General features: G+C 38.3%; 1 protein-coding gene across 10 annotated transcripts in view; it reads left to right on the top strand.

Annotated features, from left to right (window-relative positions):
* AKAP13 (A-kinase anchoring protein 13) overlaps positions 1–13259 on the top strand; it is a 395855-nt gene that overhangs the window by 313632 nt on the left and 68964 nt on the right. For 6 of the 10 annotated variants that reach the window (XM_049905674.1, XM_049905673.1, XM_049905670.1 and 3 more), the window contains 4 exons: positions 223–276; positions 4024–4089; positions 5959–6151; positions 8815–8920. In XM_049905674.1, the coding sequence (XP_049761631.1) occupies positions 223–276; positions 4024–4089; positions 5959–6151; positions 8815–8920 (419 nt within the window). The remainder of the gene's footprint in view (positions 1–222; positions 277–4023; positions 4090–5958; positions 6152–8814; positions 8921–13259) is intronic. The other 4 variants (XM_049905678.1, XM_049905680.1, XM_049905675.1 and 1 more) reach the window with 3 other exon arrangements.

The following is a 13259-nucleotide window of genomic DNA, read 5'->3' as shown; positions in this document are numbered from 1 at the left end:
AACGTCATGGAGCAAAGGGGGAGCAAAGTGGCTCCCTATAGAAATTGTCAGACCTTTTTGGTTCTGATATTTCTCTCATTCCACATGCTTTCATTCCCTTACTTCCGGTGCTATTTCTCTATAGAGGTTGTCTCTCTTCCCAGTGTGGTGTCCGTATTTGGTATAGTTGTTGCCCATTTTGTTTCACCTGCTACACTGACCTCTCCCATCATTCATTTTCAGTTCAATGCGAGTTCTTGGGGATGTTGTCAGGAGACGTCCCATTCATAGGAGAAGGTACAGACTCCACTAACCTGACTGACTAACCACATTGCCTCTGAGCATCTACTAACAAGCATCTCATGCTACTTAATCCATAATTAGATAATATATGTTTAAATAATGTAATGTGCATTTCAGGCAAGTAGAATATAGTTATTATTTATTGCTGGTGTCTGTATGAAATGGTTTCTTTAATCTGAAGTTCTTTCCTATTCTACTTTTATCTTTTTTTCAAAATCAAAAGTATTTTCCGTCTTGTGCTTATTGGTGTTCAGACAACTTTTAGAGTAGGTTTCTCACCCAACTTTCCCTAGGAGAATTCAAGGAATTTGCCTGTGTTACGCCTACTGGTGAGCCCTGGGGAGTACTTTTTCCCCTCTCTAGAAAAAAAAAAAATTGGAAGTGTGTGTGTGTGTGTGCTTGTGTGTGCGTGTGTGTATGTGCATACACACAGAACCTAAAATATTTCCAACACATTCCTCAATGGTATTGTGAAAGGCTTAATTCCTCAGTCACTTGGCAGATGCTATTCCATTGTTGATGTAGTCATTCCTTAAAGCAAGTAAGAGGAATAAACTGATCTCTCAGGAGCCCCCTCAGTCTTTAAATTCCTTAATTATTTTTTGTTAGGTAAAATTTTGAGCCAAAAATAAGTGATTTTGATTTATTAACTGAGAAATCATTTCCAGTCAAAAAGTACTGATTTGCTTTAAAATTTCCAGGTAATGAGTTTTATTTTTATAGTTCAGAAGTTATTAATGACCTTTTCTCCCATTGTTTGGAAAAGTATTAAAAAATCCAAAAAGGATGGTTGTGGTACTGTTAGTCTCTCATATTAGGAGACATTTGTAAAGAGGTTATTTTTAGCTATTAGCTAAAGCTGTCTGTTGAGAAGCAGGCAGTGATCTTTCCCACTTTCTCTTTTCCAAGTGGGTTTTGTTTTTGTTTTTTAATTCCAGATTTTAGGCACAAGATTGTGCCTCAAATTCACATATTCTCATGAATCTCAGATAATCATGACTCCAGTTAAGTTAGTAGATTCCCTTTTCAGTAGAAGATCTCTAAAACCTTGGGAGATGTATTTGTCTGGCTCTCCATTAAAGCTCTTTAATGTGCATTTATCGAATACGTCCACTTGGTGCCCAGGTGGAAGGTGACAAGTTGCTGGATGGAGTCTGGGTTAATATATAGACATAACTGTCATAAACAAGTCCAGTTTATGGTTTCATCTACAGTCATATTTCTGTAAGGAGAATGAGATGTATAATTTTAACATAAGTATTAAGCTTTAGCTAGTAAACTTGAAACATTCCAGCAAGTAGTTAAAAATGTGGGGGAGGGATATTTGTTTGTTTGTCTTTTAATCTAGAATTTGCTGAAGTCGCAAGATAAAGCCAAAGTTCAATTAATATTAGAATATTAGCACCACTAATTGAGGAAATTAGGCTGTTCTCAAAAATGCTCTTAATGCTGAAAGAAGTTTTCTGCTACAAGGAAGGGCAGACACTCTATGGACCATGTGTAACTTCCTCCCTGGATCCTTAGAAAAGCTATTACGTCTCTCTGTCTACCTTTTGCTCTTCATTCTCATCTTAAATTTAACCCATGTCTTCCACAACATTGCCATATCCTGAGAGTAAAAGTGATCCTTAAATATGTAGAAGGAGATTATTTCTACAAATGATGGTTTAGCAGTGTATATTCAGTTACTGGAAACCCTTGTGGCATAGTGGTTAAGTGCTACGGCTGCTAACAGGAGCTTGGCAGTTAAAATCCACTAGGCGCTCCTCAGAAACTCTGTGGGGTGGTTCTACTCTGTCCTATAGGGTCGCTATGAGTCGGAACAATCGACTCGACGGCAGTGGGTTATTCAGTTACTGATGTTCCTTGTTCTGTTTTTAATAAGAAGTTGAATATTTAGGTATAATATGCCTGTTTATTAACAGTTTAGAGATTAAAAAATCAGTTTATGATTTCAAAGAATTAACTTCTGAGTCCCACCTGTGATTATAAAACATATCAAGACGGGCTTCTACTCACAAAGTAATTATAAATCAATCTGATCTCACTTACCAGACTTGAGACATACCTCAGGTGTGTATTTCTTTCTGCTTTTGCAATTGTGAGCTTTATATTATTAATTCAATCTGATTTAAATTTATTTAGTTTAAATTATTTTTAAATGATATTTTAAGATTAACTTTTAGAAGAGCCGTAGAGGTAGCTCTTATATTCTCCCACCATTTTCCTTGTCTCTTTTCCTCTGCCAAAATTCCCCACTTATTAACAAAATAAATGTATTAAGTGTGTTCAAGGTAGACATTTTTGATGTATCTAGGCCTTCCCATCTGCAAGATTCAGGAGGGAACTGAGTGGTTTTACCCTTGCCCAGGACTGCTGTTTTTATCCCCTTTTGAAAACAAAGGCATGTCACTTAGTTCTTCAAGACCCAAATAGTAGCAGAATATTTTTTTAAGTGATAGCTTTTGTTAATAAGAAATCATGCATTTCCCATCAGAATACCTGCTATTTTGAATTGGTTATCTCTTGAGCTGGTTCTGTTAGCATTTCCAATCCCAGATTTTGTGCCCCTGCTACTTGAGAGAAGGCTTGGTGGCACAGAGGTTAAGAGCTCAGCTGCTAACCAAAAGTTCAGCGGTTCAAATCCACCAGCCAGTCCTTAGAAACCCTATGGGGCAGTTCCACTCTGACGTATAGGGTCACTATGAGTCGGAGTCGACTTAACAGCAACCGGCTTAGACTTCGGCTACTTGAGAATAGATATTAATGCTGAGATAGTCAAAGAAGTATATGGATTTTTTTTTTTTTAATTATGTGGGGAAAATAGATTGTTGTTGCTAATTGCTGTCAAGGTGATTCTATTCATGGTGACCTTATGTATGTGGTGTAGAACCGCTCCAAAGGATTTTCAAGGCTGTGACCTATCAGAAGCAAATCGCCAGTCCTGTCTTCCAAGGAGCCTCTGGGTGGATTTGAACCTCTAGCCTTTTGTCGAGTACTTAACCATTTGCACCACCCAAGGACTTCTGGGAAAATGGATACAACCCTAAAATTTTAAAAGATACATTTTCTAACTCAGTACCATAAAATTCCCTTTTTTTTTCTTTTTCTGAAGGAAAAAAAAAAAAAAATCCCTTCAAGGAAACGTAACCATTGTTATATGCTTTAACTTAAAAGTCCAGTGAATGGGGTTTGAAGATGGATGTGAATGTTGATCGAGTGTCTTAATTGTGAGGATTTCTAAATTATTTGTTTTAGATGGATCCTTAACGGAAACACATGGGGAAAAAAAAAAAAAAAAAACTTATGCCTGACTTAGCCCGTCTAGTGCAGTTTGTCATTAGCCATAGTGTTAGTACAGGCGGCATGGGAGGGTGGGGTGTATAGAGAGGTTGTTCCCAATAGTGGAAGTCACAGCCCCTCTTTGAAAATGCCTCAAGAGGAACCCAAGGGCCAGCCTCTTTACCAGCAGTCTTCTAGAAGGAATTCTTGGGTTTCAGGTTGAACTGGTTCCCTTGTAAAGTGCTCATGTACTCAATTTCTAACACATTATTATAGATGGACATAAGTAGAACAATTTTAGGTTTTCATAGTTCTAGCTGTTTTCATTCCCAGATTTTTAGATGATAAAGTAAATCCATCTGTCTCTAACTGTGCCCTTTCTTTTTAAGCCCAATAACCCTGTCCCTGTTTCCTCTTTTCTCCTTCCGTTTCTGTTTCTGCCTTTGATGTCATCCCCAGTATGAGCTGGTGTCCTTCTGGTGTGCAATACTCTGCTGCCCTGAGTGCTGACTTTACTTGCAGAAGGTATGGTATCATTACATGTCCAGCCACCAAAGGGGGAACCATAAAATCTGCATCTGGGCTTTTGGCTTGGAGCTGGCTTCTTTATGGCTGGAATGCGTATGGGCAGCCTGCTTTGTCTGTGAGCACAGTGTTCCGATGCCTCTGCTATGGGCACTACTAAACCAGCTGAAGGGGGTACAGCCTAGGAGTTGGATGGTGTACCCCAGTGCATCCTGTTTGTCTCGAGTGGCTGTAGATTCGGTGTTTTCTGCACAGACTTGTTTCCGTGGTGTGGTAGACCACTTCTCTCTTTGTTTTGGTCTGTTGTAACTGCCAGATGCTAGGGATTTGAAGGAAAACGATAAGAAAAGCAAGACAGCTAGTAAGATGCACTTATTATTCCTATTTTGCTTCAAATTCATCAATCTCTTTAGATTCCAAATTCACAGTTACTCATTGTTTCATATTCTTTTCTCATCTACACAGCCAGATTTAATTACTGGAATGTTTTTAGAATAAAGTCTTAATGTTAAGCACAGATCTGGTTTTCTCAGGCTTTTCGAATAATTCACAATAAATAAATTTCTTCTTCACTTAGCACCTCTTCTTATTCCTGGCATTGAAAATGAGTTTTACAGAGACACTTGTAGTTAGCCATGATTTCTCTTGTCATATTGAAATAAGAAAAAAATCTATTGTTTAACTTACCAATTAAAGAAAATAGAGCCATATGGCCTCCATTCATAATAAACAATTCATGAAACCAAAAAAGCAAACAAAAACTTTTCTGGACTGGCATAAATGAATTGTAGCACTTAACTGTGCAGTCTGTCCTGAGCAGAGGTAACTAAATAGCTTCAGTATACTTTGAAATTCATTTCCAGCTGTTGTAACTGAAGATATTCTCAGCTGCAGCTGTATTTTGAGATCTGACTTTATTTAAAGAGGCTGCCATTCCACTGCAGTTGTTACAGATGTGAATTATTCTAGCTAGCAACACCAAGGAGGACACTAGATCCCTGACCTTTCTCTGGAGAAGGCTAGAACAAGTTTATGTGGTTGTAGCTTCCTTGTTAGAGAAAATGCTTTTGGCTCTGCAAACCACAAAATGTTTATACCAGCAATTTCACTTAAAATACAAACCCTAAGTTTGTTTTCTTTTTTCTTTCCCAATAGTAAGACAAAAAAATGTAAAACTCTTAGACTTAGTAGCTTTTCAGCTTTTTTTTTTCTTTCAAGGTGTTATATGTGCTTGCCTGCAACTAACAATTCTCAGAAAACCTGTCAAGCGATTGTTGTCCAGCCAGGTGTGCAAGATGATAAAGCTCATGAGTAATACTTGGGTTTCTAGGGTGGAAGCATGCCTATAAAGTTATAAAGGTCAAGAAGGATATAGTTGAATGAATGTAAAGTTACCAAGGTGAATTTAATGGGTGCAAAGGCAAGTCTCCTGGTTTGCCTTCCAAAAGTTATTTAGCCTAACATTTTCTCTGTGGCATTTAATTCTTTGGCATAGCAAACCTGGGCTGTGGTAAAGCCTAATATATCAGCTTGGGGAAAAGTACTTACATACATATAAAAGGACCGATAAGATACATATGGTCTGTCCACGTGGTATCTTGAAAAAAGTCTGAGGAAAGGAAATCACAGATGTTTCAAGATGGGAATAGTAAGGTAAGAGAATCTGAGTGCATCAGTAGTACTCTCTCTCAGCATACCAAGGCCATCTGGGGGGAAAGGCAGGTAGCACTCATTTGTGCAGTGCCCTTATAAATAATTTTACTAAGGGGCATAGAAATAATACACAAGCAAGGGAGATATAACTAGGGGGATTTGTGTCCTCTTTCCTTTCTGAGACTCAGAGTGAGTTAACTCTTGTGCCGTGTTCAGTTTCAGTCTCGAAGGCTTGACAGGAGGAGCTGGTGTCAGAAACAAGCCTTCCTCATCTCTAGAAGCAAACTCTGCAAACAGCAAAGAGCTCAGGCGTCCCTTCACTGGTGAGGAGCGGGGCGGCTCTTTGGTGTCACTTTCAGAAGAGGATCTGGAGTCGGGCCAGAGAGAACATAGGATGTTTGAGCAGCAGGTAAGGCTGAAACCAGGTATATGGTACTAATTTCGAAAAATGCTTATTTCCTAAAATGTGACCTTACATAAAAGGCAAAAATCTGTTAGTGTCAGGCTAATAAAAAAAATATTTACCCATTGTATAATACCTCCAATCTAGCACAGAAGTTTTTAAGCACTTAATACTAATTAAAAGACACCTTTAATCTGCATAGATGTTATATGTTCTATCAAAGCAGACTTTTAAAATTAGGAAACTATGCAGGGTATTAAATCAAGTTTTTCTTTCTTATTCAAGCCTTCTTTTACTACCTCAGTGGTAAAATGAGTCTTGAAGTATGTTACGTATTATTACATTTCCCAATTCTCAAAATATATCCCAGGTTTCTCCTTCCTTAAAAACACATACACAGTTTTGTTTTATTATACTGTCCAGAAAGCCACTGTTTATTCCCTCTGCGTCTTATCAGAAGAATTTCTGCCAGAATTATGGCCTTCTTTTTCTCACAACCTAACTATTTCTTAATTTCCATCACTGTCACTCTTGAAATTCCTGTCTTAAAGGTCATGAAAGACTTCCTTGCCAACCAGTCAAGTGATATTTTCTTATTTCTCATCTCTCAGGACCCTCATTATCACTTACCGCTTTGACAATCCCCCAGGAAGTTTTTGGGTTGAGAATTTGAATTATATTCTTTTATAGCTTCCTACTTTACTCCTGTCCTTTTTTTCCCCCTTTTGGACCAAGGAGATTTTGGATTAATTGGGCCCATTTCTGATTAAGTAAACAAACCTAAAAAATGGTAAACACCTGTTCTTTGAACCAGTGATTGGGGTTTTGTGTAAAATTTTAATTTTTTAATTACATCCTACTACATAGCAATGCCATTATCAAATATAAATTTGATACTGAAGGATTACTTAGTAATGAGTGTGTCATTTATGTTCATGTGAGGGCCTAAGAGAATTTAGGCCTAATGAAAATGAAATTGAAAGCCTGAGAGAATTTTGCGACTTTTTTTTCCTTCTTTTTCCATTTCTTCTTGGCCTGATACTTTAGAACAAGTTAGAAAAAAATGACGAGACTATGGAGAATATGCTTATTGGAGCAAGTAATTTCGATTTATTTAGCCAAGTGGTAACAGAAAAGGGAAGGAAAAGATAGGAACAATTTTTGGTAGCTACTGCTGCTTTGATGATAAACACACCACTGGAAAGTCTGAAAAATATATTGCATTTCAGTGTATAGAATCCTTTGAAAATCAGGTAAGCACCAAAATTTGTGGGTTTGTGGGCAGAATCATAGACTTAGGGCCAGTATATGCATTTGGATTTAGTTCAGACCCTTGTATGTGAGAACTTCAAACCCAATCAAGTGACTTGTCTAAGGCAACGTAACTAGCTATTAGTTGAATACTATTAAACTCAAAACTCCTGTTAAATGAGGAAATGAAAAAATGTCAATTTTCTGATATTGTTTATGTGACAGCTTTTCTGAGACTGATTTTAATAGAAGACTATCTTTCAGTAAGTGATGTTAATTACCAGTAATGTCTCCATAAAATCGATTTTTTTGATTTAGTAAAGTTACTGACACTTTAGCACCTTCCTGTGCTTAGCCTTCCTGGATCTCTTTGCTCACCCAGTTTTTCATCTCGTGAAACTTCAGAGTGGGTATTTGAGCTGCGTGTATCACTGATCTGGACAAGTTGCCGTCAGCCACCTTTCTGTTGAAAGTTTCTCTGCCTTTCAGTGAGGTCATTTTTCAGACCTCACAGTTGTATTTGAAACATAGAAACTGTTTCCCTCAGTTTCCATGGTTACACATGGACCACGCTCTTAAGTAATCAGAAGTCTTTGGCACAATTGAGCCAAGTTCACACCAGTAACAGGTTTTCATTGCTTCCTTTCCATATGTGGGAGTCCTAGATTTCAACCTACTATAAAGGGAATGGATTTATGACAGTTAAAGTTAGTTAACTCTTGGGATGGGCTTCCTCAAAACAAAAGGGGAGGTGGGGAGCCCCTCACCACCAGAAGTGTGCTGGCAGACACTAGTTGACTGTCCTTCTGGGATACAGTAGCAGGAGCTTCTGCAGTTGTTGGATTCCATGGCCTTAAAGCTGCTGTGAACTTACTGAGGCAGTTAAATTATCAGTCAGACTCAATAACCCTGAAGCTGTCTAATCTTAGATGAGAAAATGAAAGAGATTCTGACCTCTTTCCAGATACACTGCTGCTTTCCTTTTGATCGGAAAACAATTTTACTTGCACTTTAGTTTCCAATTCTTTAAAATCAGAGTAACATTATGCGTATCCCACTATGTCTCTATAATGGCTGTTTAGATTTTCAGTGAACAAGTACTATATGTAGTTTGATGTTCCCAGTGAAGAAAACAAAGACTTAAAATCACTATGAAGGATGAATACTCTGTCCCCATTTTACAGATGAGAAAGCTGAGGCTCATAGAGGCCAAGTAACATCTCTGAAGTTGAGCAGCTGTTGCATTGCAGGTGCAGAGACTTGAATTGAAGTCTGTCTGACTACAAAGCTGGTGCTGTTAACCCCCTGCTGTACTGCATTATTTCACTATATTGTGTCTGAGCTTAAAATGTTGCGCTTATTTAGAAATAGGAAAGTATATGTACTCAGAACCTGTTTTTCAATTTTTGACTTCACAGAGTCACAGATCTAAACAACAGGGATTTAATTACTGTACCTCAGCCATTTCTTCTCCACTGACAAAGTCCATCTCATTAATGGCAATCAGCCATCCTGCATCGGACAGTGAGTATACTACTTTATTATTATTATTAAAAATATGCATTCAAAAAACTTTTTTTTCTATTATTTTTCTTACTTTAAGGTCCTGTAACATTACCTTCCAAACCCTTCCTACCTCTTCCTCTGAACGAGTGGCTTAGCATTTAAACAGAAGAAATGACTTAGAGCTCAGCTTTGGGACCTTCCTCCTTTTACTACCTAAAAATCTCCTTAATTCATTAAAATTCTTGGGCCTAAACCTGACACACAATTTTTTAACTTTTGGTTTTAAAACAATTTCAGACCTTAAGTTGCAAAAACAGTACGAGGAATTACCATATATTTTTACATAGAGTCTCCAAATGTCAGCGTGATACTTGTTTTATCAACGTCCCTTTCTTCATCACGCCTCTTACATTTTTTCTGAAACACTTGAGAGTAAGTCATAGATACAGTACTCCTTTACCTCTAAATCTTTTAGTGTATATTTCCTAAAAACAAAAATATTCTTACATTACCACAGTGTAATTATCCACATCAGGAAATACAACATTGATTCAATTCTTTTGTCTAATATACAAACCTTATTCAAATTTCTCCAATTATCTCATCTTCTCGGTCCACAATCCAATCCAGGAACATAGGTTGCATTTCGTTGTCATGTCTCTGGAGTCCACTTCTCATCTGGAAGGGTTGCTCAGTTGATCTTTGTTTTTCATGAGCTTGACAGTAGAGAAACCTGGTAAACACCATCTTAACCCAGTCATCAACATTGACATCACCAGTAAATGGAGCAGATCAACACCATCTGCCTCCTGATACGATGAGAAGGACACAGTAATACTTCTGTAACGTTCCTGTCAGAAATGTATAGCCTGGATCTAAACGTGAGGAAACACTGGACAAATCCACTTTGAGGGACACTCTGCAGAATAAGTGGCGTGAGCTCTTCAAAAATGTCAGGTTCATGAAGGACAAAGAAAGATTGAGATACATTTTTTGTTACTTAAGCAAGTGCAGGAGGATTACTTCTGAGTGATTAATGGATTCAGGACCAATTGGCTGTGAAAGTTGTATAAAGATGTCATGGCGTCCCTAAGCACAGGGCATTTGTAAGAGATGCTCAAAATCATGTTTGAATTGGATGCAAATGTTGTTTGCCACAGAAAGGCAGCTGTTCTTTGAGAAATTCCACACTTTAAACAATATTGATGTTTTTCATGAGTAGTTGCAGGGTAATATCTTAATAAGAAGATTTAACATTCTTATCAAGGAAGGGGTATACATTACATTCTTTGTGGAAAGACCATGTATTGGGAAGTCTGAAGCAAAGGGAATAAACTTCTCCAGTTGTTTCAGTGTTTCATCAGGTTCCCCTCATTTAACTGAAATGTAAAAGAGAAGTTAAATTTAACTAAATTTAAAAGGCTTGGGGACAGGAGTAGTTGCCTTGTGTTAATAGGGTATTCTGTCTCAGCTCCTGACTTATTAGAGGCCTAAACAAACAAAAAAAAAAAGCCCGCTGTCATTGAGTCAATTCCGACTCATAGAACCCTATATAATCTTTTTAATTTCCACAGTGGAATTAGAGTATAATGTATGATTCTGGCCCTCTTTTTCATATGAATAACACTTTAAATGCAAATCTGGCCTGTTTGACTGAACCAGCCTCATGGTGGCTTGTTCTCAAAGATAAAATGTCATAGAACTGTAACAGAAATAACTTTTCCTATTTTTGTTTGGTTTTGATTTGGCGCAGATTAGGGGTTGTGCAGGTGTGAAATGAAAATTACAACTGAGTAGTTTATAGTAGGTTTGATGAGCCTGAAGTGATAGAGGTCGATAGCCAAAGGAAACCAGGAAGGCCTCTAAATGAGGTAATTCAGCTCGTGTATGATGCTTCCATGACTAGCAGTGCTGCGGCATGGTGGATGTTCTCCTACAGCAGCAGATACGCAGGACCAACGGAATGTGGCCCACAGAGATCGTTTCCCTGGGTTGTGTGACACGTATTCTTTCCTCGTGGATGAAACACTACTAATTTATCTCCAAAAAGCAAGATGGATTTTGACTGTGTTTTCAGTTGCTATCTAGACACTATAAATAATATGGCTAACTCCCAGAAAGAAAGCACTGTCTGACATGGACAGTTTTCTTCCTGTCGTGGGAAATTCTGCTCAGCTCACTGAGAAGAGCTGAAATCAGGAGCAGCACGTCAAGCAAGAGTTTAACCCTTTCGTCAAAATGTGACACCCTCATTCTCATTTGTAATGGACACTTATTTCATGCAGATTTAAATGGTTAGGTCATAAATTAGTTAGCTGACCTCACTTATTTCCCTCAGGCAGCTTATGCTATAATTGAAGGTCTGATCAAATCCAATGACACTACCCCAAGCCCATCTCCATGTGCAGTTAAATTAATTTTCTCTACCTGTATTTTTTTTTTTTTTTGACGAGAACATGATAAATCTTTGTGGAGAGTTAAAATCCTGACTGTTGAACAGAATAGTAAAGTTCATGTCGAAGGCCTTGTGGTATGCCTTAAAAGTATCAGGGTAACTAGGTGTTTCTCCCTTTGCCACAGACTCAAATCTCCAATCTCCAATTCCACAGGACTTAAATAATCTGCATAATTCATCCTTGGTCATGCTCCTCGTGTCTGACGGTGTTGTAAGTGAAACCTACAAAGTGACTTTAAAGCCTAAAGTGTTTGGTATCCTTAAAATATTTTAGCTGAGGTTTTATTATAAGTATACTTCGTGAGTGTGGCCTTGGACTAGTTACTGAAGCCCTCTGCCTCAGTTACTTCAGCATGGTGATGAGGCGTAAATTATTTTAAATGCTTAGTGTGTTCCTGGTGGTTAATAAGCATCCATAATCATTCTCGAGCACTCTAGTCCATAGTGCCCAGAATAGTGCCAGAGCTTTGTTTTTCTGACTGGGCTTTAAGCTGTGTTAGTTAAACTAGAACGTTGTTTCTCATTACCTTGTAAGCGGCTGTGTTTTATGAGCATTCTTGTTTGGGAACCAGATGCTTTCTAAAATTACCATTATGTCACTACTTGCCAGTTTGGTACCTATACTGTGTCTTCTTCCTTCTAAAGAAAGTAGCTGTTTCTACCCCAGCCTTTCACAGCTGTTAGTTAACATTTGATCACGTCTGAAAATGTGTGTGTCAGCTGAGCTGTTGTACAGAATGTCTTGTTGGATCATTTGCTAGATTAGGAAAACAGTCAACCTAAAGCGTTTTTTCTAAGCTGGGATCTGTTTAAAAACCCATTGATGTAGAGGAAAATCCTGGGGAAGGGGGTGACTAAAATGTGTCTCCATAATTTTCTGGGGTGGGAGGTAGGAACCACAGAGAGTGGGAAAGCTATTGCAGCACACGTCTTCAATGAGCTGTCTTGGTGGGGGGAACACGACGACTGCGTAATTGCTCGTTTTTTTGAGGAATCAAAATTAGCACTGACGCTGCCTGTTTCCTGAAGGAAAAAGGAAAATGACTGGGAGAAATGCCTCAGAGAAGCCTCTGGAAATGTGTTAGTAGCATTTCTTATTCTTGCATCAGAGGGTTAGATGATGCCTCTGTCTCCCAGCTTGCCAGGAAACTTAGATGGTTTCTGGATACAATTGAAGAATAAACTTAATTTCGGCATATGCAGAGTAATTCAGTCATTACAGATGATCCATTTTCAAGACCATGCCTTATAATTTTTGTTGCTTACACCCAGAGGATGCCTACAGCAATAGAGAAGCTGCCTCACTGTGTCCCTGGAAGTACTCTAAGCACATAAGTGGCCAAAACCCTTTGCCGCCAAGTGATTCCAACTCACAGCAACCCTGAAGGACAGAGTAGAGCTGCCCCAGAGGATTTCCAAGGCTTTAAATCTTTAAGGAAGCAGACTACCACATCTTCCTCCCTCGGAGCGGCTGGTGGGTTTGAACTGCTTACCTTTTCGTTAGCAGCCGAGTACTTAACCACCATACCGCTGGGGCTTCATTTATATCAGTGGCAGTAATGCTAAAAGGGGAATAGTACCCGTTAGAAGTTTTAACTCTTCATTTTGTGTGATTTGTTATCACAAGCAAGGATGTTCACAAATGGCACTGCCCTTAGGATTATTCTTACATAGTCACTCAACGGTTATGAATTTGCCATTCTTCTTATATGTGTCTTGTAATTGTAACATTGTACACAAGCATCAGGCTATGAAAGCTATGTTGATCTTATGACATTGTTATATATAAGGTGATGTATAAAGGATTTACAGTCCACATGAGCAAAGATCAAGGTGGATATCTAGAAAGTTAGGATTCAGTGCTTATGAGAAATATAGAATATTTTATCTCTACTTACTGTG

Source organism: Elephas maximus, chromosome 13 (genome assembly GCF_024166365.1).
Source record: "Elephas maximus indicus isolate mEleMax1 chromosome 13, mEleMax1 primary haplotype, whole genome shotgun sequence".
Lineage (NCBI taxonomy): Eukaryota > Metazoa > Chordata > Mammalia > Proboscidea > Elephantidae > Elephas > Elephas maximus.
This window is presented reverse-complemented; position numbering and strand designations above follow the sequence as displayed.